The sequence below is a fragment of the Crocodylus porosus genome, unplaced genomic scaffold (assembly GCF_001723895.1).
Source record: "Crocodylus porosus isolate Cpor-Errol unplaced genomic scaffold, CroPor_comp1, whole genome shotgun sequence".
NCBI lineage: Eukaryota > Metazoa > Chordata > Crocodylia > Crocodylidae > Crocodylus > Crocodylus porosus.
The window spans coordinates 25506483-25514239 of NW_017728915.1; the positions used below are offsets into that span (position 1 = coordinate 25506483).

Here is a 7757-nt window from a genome sequence, read left to right on the forward strand (position 1 = left end):
ATCACCCTTACTATTGTACTGCAAGTTTGTGTACACACAAAGCCCTTAGCATTTTCTAGAAGTGCAGCGTTTCAAGAAGAATAAAGGCTATCAAACAACAAGACCGCATTTTTTTTTTTTTTTTGTAGAAAGGAATGATTAAATCAAGGCTTCGTGACCAGTGATCTAAATCATGATTTAAATTGATATGATTTAAATCAAATCTACCATGCCATACCTTAATACAGTGGTTCTCAATTTTTTTTGTACCAGGACCCACTTGTAAAAATCAGTGGCCAGTCCTAGCTCAGGACCCCTCGCTCCTGATCCTCTGCTCCCCGTGCCCAGGCTCCAGCCCCTCAGTGCATGGGGCAGGGAAAGCCCCAAGCAGTCCCTTGCAGACTTTCACTTGCAGGTTGGCAAAGTTCCAAGTCACAGTTTTTCATGTTTTTCTTTTTTAAAGGAGACTCTATCTTTAAAGTTTGTTCATCTATTTTTAAAGTTTGTTTGCAACCCTTTCATATAGTCTTGCGACCCACTTCTGGGTTGAGAAATGCTGGCTTAATATGTTAACACTGCATCTGGGTATTAACTATGTGAGCATTCGCAGAGCAATTTTATTGAGAGTAGTAGTATAGAATAGTACACTTATCACATCCTTTCCTATGACATGGCTTCTATTAATATGTGCTTATCTACCTATTCCAGAGTAGTTATTGATAAACTGCTGAAGAACGTTCACTCCCTTAAGTATAATATCTTGAGTTGATTATAGAATCAGCCCTAATTGTTCTTTTGTTGCATAACTTTCACCTACTGAGCTCAAAGTTGCTGTACCTCCTCGAATGTTGAAAAGCGGTTGTAATGCATCTTACATTTCACAAGATCTTGGACTTCAGTTACACATTTTATTTCATTATATTTCACTACAATCCATTATTGGCCTACTGGACAGGTTGCACACCTCCATAGAATGCTTTTTAGACCATGTTTCACTGATTCTTACAAATTGAGTCAGGTGGTTGGATGTCATAATACTAGCTATGTTGGGAATATGGAGAGATGCAGTCTACTGTTAACAGAAGTCTTTCACTTTAAGAACCTAAGAGATCCTTAGATAGTGTTAAGGGCACTAACGCCTGCCTACACTGCTGCCTTTTGGATGTGGTGGTTTATACATCTACACTGCAGAATTGCTTCTGTTAACATTTTTGTATATCGACAATGCTTTCTTATTTCAGAACCGGGCTGTGCTTCATATTGCCCTGAGGAATCGTTCCAATGTTCCAATATTAGTTGATGGCAAGGATGTCACTCCAGAAGTGAACAAGGTGTTGGACAAGATGAAACACTTTTGTCAGGTATCAAGCACCAGAGTTAATTTGTTTCAACACTTCTACTTGTATAACTCTGCTCTGTTGCCTGTAATATGGAGCACTGCACTGCCTTGCCTAACTTTAGAAAGAATGAGGGGCAATAGTAGCTTGTACTAATGGATCCAGATCTCACTTGAATTGTTCTTTGAATGACTGACTCACCTAATTCTCAAGGAAACACTTCCCTGATTTCTCATTTAGTAGAGGAAAGGGCTTGCAGTGGGGGAAGCACGGGGAGACCATTCTGCCTGCCTCCTGCCGTCCCCAAGCCACTCCTTCCCCTTCTCCCCCCACACCAGAGCAGGAGAGGCAGCATGAGGACAGGCACAGGCATGGAGATGCAAGGGGTGGGGAGGGCATGTGGTAATGGGTACAGGGGCCAAGTGGCAGGGGACAGGCATGGTGGGGAGCAAAGAGCAGGGGGCAGGCAGGAGTCTGGCTTCTCACCCTCCTGTCCCCTACCACTGTTTTCCCCGCCACTTCTGTTGTGGGGGGATAGGATTTAATTTAAGATGACCCTCCAGTACTGAGATTCTATATATGGAAAATTATAACAAATTGATAAGATAGAATATAAGTACTGGGTATTCATCTTAAACTTAAAGTAATCTTGGATTCAGGTAATTATGGTGTATTGGGGGACATATTTTATGGCACAGGTGGCATTAAGGCACACAATTACTGTTTTTTCTCTCTCTAACTTTTTTTAACAACTTGCTCATATCAGATTTGCTGGAGAACAGTTATCTACAAGAAACTTCCCCTTAAAGTCATTATTCTAATCTGTGCATCAGTCTGGAGGTTCCCAGCTCACTTACCACTTCTGCCAGTTGCACTGACAATTCCAGAATGTTTTATCCAAGAGGAGTCCTTTTACTATAGATTACTTTTTATAGTCTCTTCTAGTTATACAGTCATTTCTTGTGGTCTTCTGTTAAGATATCTGTAACCTTCAACTGTACTTGCAATTTTAACTATATGACTGTTCACTCTGGTTAGTTCAAACATTTACTCCAGTCATAAATAACTGCTTTGGTTTGGTATAGCATTAGCTTTAAAGTGTAAAAGTCTGTTGGATTAGTCCTGGTATCTGCCATAGGCACAAAGAATTAGCACTCTAGGGACAAGTGATACAGGAAAAAATATGGATACCAAATTGGGAACTGGCTTGTGACTTGGTGAGTTTTATTTGCCTGGGTGCCAAACTTGGATGCTAATGAGCTCTTGTCTGCGCTTGGTAGTTTGAGAGTGTGAATCCTGCCCATGTGGTAGTGGCCACTGCCTGACAAGCATGTGGTTAGTCTATGCAAAGTGAGTTTGGACTAGATCCAGTTCCCAGTGGATAAATGCCAAAACCAAAATAATTGACACTAATTGGTACCCATGTTGGCAGTCTTAGTCTAAGCACTGAATAAGCCATAGAAATCGTACAGCCTCTTTATACCCTAGAAGTTCTTCCTCATGGTTAGGATAAGAAGTATGGATGGTGCAATGTGGGGAAGCTGCCACTGCTACTGTCTTTGCTAGACCTGTTAGGTAGGTAGGACTTTGGTCTTCAGAGCTAGCACCTGGAAACTTTGTCTTCATGAAACGTGCCCATGTGTGTTACCAAAATAATTGTATTTAACTAACTTGTTCTGTCCTATCCCAGTGTGGACATAAAACCTGGGGTCACTTGATTTTAGCTGAGGGTAAAACTCAGCAGGTAAGATTTAAAAGCGTGGTCTGTAACTGAGGTTGCCATAACTACTACCATAACCATGTGTCTAAAGTTTTTCTTTAGTGGAGTCATTTTAACTTAAAAAGGCATAGCTGAAGAGAAAGTGCTATTGGAATAATCTGAAGTGACTTAAGCACACTGCAGGAAAGTTGCGACATTAGAATTGGGGAATTTCTTTAGAGATCTCTCTAATTTTAAATTTTGGTATTGGTATTAGTATGCAGAGCTTTGGCTGGAGTGGTGTGGGGAGTCCCTTGCATACTGAACAGCATGAAGCTTTTAATATTCAGTACTGCCTTACAGTAAGGGGCACGTTCTACCTTGTGAACATCAGGTACAGTTCTCACTAGTTTTGAGTAGAAACGTGCCTAGGTAAAATCTGATTTTTATTTTTATTTTTTAATTTGGCCCTTTTATAGGGCAGTTCCTTTCCAAATTATCAAGCCCTGTTTCTTATGTTTCTTTACAGACTTTATTTTCTTAGCTGTGCATTTGTTTACTCTGTTTTCTTTTGATTAATAGGAGAGCCTACTTAGAGCCTCTTGGCAGGAGTTGATAAAAATAAATATACTGGTAAATTTCTTATAATTTAATCATAATTGTGAAATAAATATATATATTTTTTTATATATTTATTGTAGAAAGTTCGTAGTGGAGACTGGAAAGGCTACACTGGAAAGTCCATGACTGATGTGGTCAATGTTGGCATTGGTGGCTCAGACTTGGTAAGCTCTGTGGTATTGATTTCCACATATCCGTGTGTGTGTGTAATATGCTAACTATTTTGCTATTTTTCAGGGCCCCCTGATGGTAACTGAAGCACTGAAACCATATTCCAAGGGAGGTCCCCGTGTTTGGTTTGTGTCTAACATTGATGGTACTCATATGGCCAAAACCCTGGCTGAGCTTAATCCTGAGACTACACTCTTCATCATTGCATCTAAGGTATAGCAAATACACATGCTTGTCTCTAATTTTTCTTGACTTGTGAAAGGTTTGGCCAAAATAAATGCCCATGAATCGCAGAGCATGCAAAAAAGAATTTCCCATTGTTTAAATTATGCTCAGTTTTTGTCCAAAAAAGGTGAGCTGTATCCAAAAAAGATTCTGAAAACATAACTTATGATCCTTCTGGCACGGAGTCCTCAACATCATTAGAGTTGGGGCACCTCTAAGAAAATGCCAACTCTTAGTTTTCACTTGTTTTTTGACTAGGAGAAAAACTAGATCAATTCTACTGTTGCAGTAAATTCAGAAAGACCATAACTGAACTCGGTTGAACTCTCTGGGTTTTTCTTCTGAATCTTGTGTGTGTTTGTGCACCTAATATTCTGTGGAGTCCTTAAAATTCAAAATGAGGTTTAACTTATCCCCGTACTTTTATTTTGGGCACTTTCCACGTTTACATTGTAACTTTTATTTTAGACTCAGCTTCTTGAGCCGTAGGCTTTTTAACACAATAACTTTAATGCACTATATAGTACACCCAAGCTATCTTGAAATTAGGATTTGGTAACATATGTCCTAAATTTGTTGTTTGTACTGTGGTGCTGTCTGAGACCTTTTCTGTGTACTATGTAAGCACATAACAAAATGACAATCCTCTCTTCAAAGAGTTTAAAATACTAAGCTATTAACTAAGCTACAGTAAGTCTTTTCAATTGCAACAGGGGAAGAGCATTCTGCTTTTCTCAGACTTACTGGAGTTAGCTCTACCTTCATTTATTAATATAGTTACTGAGTGTTTTTTTGTCTTCCTCTTTGGGAAATACAAAGTAGACTGTTCTGCCTGCTGTCTTGTCTGAAGAAATAACAAAGACAGAAATGCTGTAGTTCTATGATTGGCCTCCCTTCACTTTGAGACCAAAGGGGTTCTGTTGTATTTTACAAAGGCACAAATTCCCACATGTGTAAAGCTGACCTTGATTTGCTTATTATCTCATACTGGCAGTAATATAGAACAGCAACTGTGCATGGAGTAAGACGAAAACTTCAAAATGACCAGTTACATTGTTTTGTGTATAATTGAGTTCAAGCATCACGGTTCAGAGCCTTAAAATATTGCCACATTAAAAGAGTAACACTTTGATTTCTATTTGTCAGACTTTATAGATAATTGGATATATTTGGAAGTGAATGAATGGCATTTTTTCCCCTCTAACAAACTTAAGTTTCATAATGAAATAATTCTGGAGATGGATGGGAGTAGAATGAACATTATGTTCACCCTCAAAACTAAATTTTGATGGTTGAGTAAATCAGAATGGCTGTGGATGATCTTTGCAGGACTGCATGACTGACCTTCTCTGCACACTTCATAAAGCAGGAAAATGGTCTCTCTAATAAGCAGAATGAAGTTATAGGAAGAGTCAAAGCAGAAATAAGGAGAACAAAGTGTCCTGAATATGAAAAATGGAAATTAGAACCAATAGGAAGAGGGGCAACAACCTAACTGGATAGTTGTCCTGGTTGGACACTTTAAACTTTTTTCTTTAGTGCTGATGTCTAACTGAAAGTCTTGGAGTAGCTAGTCTAGTCCCCAGTAGCTTCAGTTACACAAATTGAAACTGATGTGTCTGCAAACAAACATCATAAATACCCATTAGGTGTCCAAACCTATTGTAGTATGAAACCAGGAAGCTAAACATGTACCTAGAAATACAAGTTTCTGCAGGCCTGATTGCGTGCTCTTCCTTGAAAGCTGTTTGCTGTTGTCTCTATCTCGTATGAAAATGTAGATTACTCTGCTTGAAGCTGGAATAACTTGATTGGACATAGTTTCACAGACTGAACTAGTCTTGCATTTCTCAAATACAGTTTGTACTTCCTACTCGTGACTATTGACATCTCTTTTTTTCTTTTTCTGCTGCGCAGACTTTCACCACCCAGGAAACTATTACCAATGCAGAAACAGCCAAAGAGTGGTTCCTCCATGCTGCTAATGATGTAAGTGTAATATGCTTAAGTTACACAACAGAATATAGTATCTGCTAAGTAGAAACTGCCCTTAGTCATTCTGAGGAAGCCTTGGAGCAGAGCCAATAGGTGCTCAAACACCAGCTCTAGAGTTCAACATGTCCCAAGCACATTAAATGCTGGTGCATCATCATTAAAGTTGCAGGTTGTCTGTCTCCTTTAAGTTAGTGATAAAATCATTTTAGTTTTTAACTTTAGATGGTCATTTGAGTTGCACCTAAAATCCCCTGTAGAAAACTATTTGGCTTTTAAAATCATGAGTAGATGTTTGTGCCTCTCAACTACCCGATAAGATGGCACAACTGTCAGGCTTCTGTGCAGAGGCAACTTGAGGCGATGCTGCCTCCAGGAATTGGCCTTCCAGTACTTGGCAAAGCTTTCAAAGCTATAAAAGAAGTTGTAGCTGATGTGTACACTAGCATGACTCCAGCAGATGCCCGACCTATGATTTAGGAGTCTTCTATCTCGCTCTTTTCCTACCCACCTATGACTTACTCTTTTAAATGCAAACCTGTTTCTGACCTGTTCCCATGAGCATGGCTGTACTTGCTATCAATCTCAGACTTTGAGGCTGTTCCTCACTTTACTATCCATACAATGGCACTTCCCTGTCTCTACAAGTTCCAAAAGGCTTAAATGGCCAAGTGAGAGGTTGGAGTTCAGACCTGTAACTTGGAGTAGTGCCACTAAAGTAACAAGGAAAGGATCTTCTTGCATCTCCTGACCTTTTGATTCTAGTCTCTCTCTACTACTTCTGAAAGAAATCCTGGCTGCTCCAAAATCTGGTCACCAGGACTAGCTATATACAGTGATAGTCAGCACTGTTTTTGAATGTGGAGTATGGTTGCTCCAAGATATTTAGTACCTGCTGTATAGAGAGACTACCTTTTTATATTTGCACATTACTTTGAATTGGTTCCAGTGTGCTACCAAATCTCTTAAAATAGCCATATGGTCACAGGTTGAACTCAGGTTCATTTAAGAATGCAAATATAGCACACGTGGCAATGGTAGTAATGTGTTCAAGTACAAATGACAGCAAATCTAAAAGAGGTTATTAATATTTCTATTGGAGCTATGCCAGCTTAATTACCTGTAATGCAAAATATTGGCACATTGTATGTGTCTAATTGCTTTAATTTTTATTTTATTAAAGCCTTCTGCAGTGGCCAAGCATTTTGTTGCCTTGTCTACCAATGGAGTAAGTATATCACTTTAAATCCGTATTAAAGGCCATGGAGTTATCTCATGTAAAAAAAACTCATGTCTGTTCAAGACAAAATGCTTCTTGGTTTCCAGATTGTTCCCCTTCCAAGAAGGAAGTTTTCTTGTAGATGAAAAGTGAAAGATTGTGACTGGTGGATTAGAAGAAGAGCTGGGCTGAAGGTGTGGGGAGCATATCTAGTATGAGAGAACCTGTTCAGAGATCCTGTATAGACATGAACTTTCCCCTTAGTTGAATTTACACTTAAAGTAGCTTTCCCATTCTCACAAACAGTGTTTCTTACTGCTTAAATAGTCATATCCTGGATTTTTATACCTGTTGAAACCTCGGGGATAAGTTTCATAGACATTAGGGCTGGAAGGGACCTCGGAAGATCATCGAGTCCAGCCCCTTGCCCAAAGGGCAGGAAGTCAGCTGGGGTCATAGGATCCCAGCAAGATAAGCATCCAATTTGCTCTTGAAGGTGTTCAATATAGGTGCT

At 39.4% G+C, this 7757-nt stretch overlaps 1 protein-coding gene across 1 annotated transcript in view; it reads left to right on the plus strand.

Moving 5' to 3' along the window:
* Nucleotides 1-7757, plus strand: part of GPI (glucose-6-phosphate isomerase) — a 29485-nt gene that overhangs the window by 11340 nt on the left and 10388 nt on the right. Inside the window, exons 5-8 of the mRNA XM_019535865.1 lie at nucleotides 3717-3800; nucleotides 3874-4020; nucleotides 5950-6021; nucleotides 7208-7252. Coding sequence (XP_019391410.1) covers nucleotides 3717-3800; nucleotides 3874-4020; nucleotides 5950-6021; nucleotides 7208-7252 — 348 coding nt within the window. The remainder of the gene's footprint in view (nucleotides 1-3716; nucleotides 3801-3873; nucleotides 4021-5949; nucleotides 6022-7207; nucleotides 7253-7757) is intronic.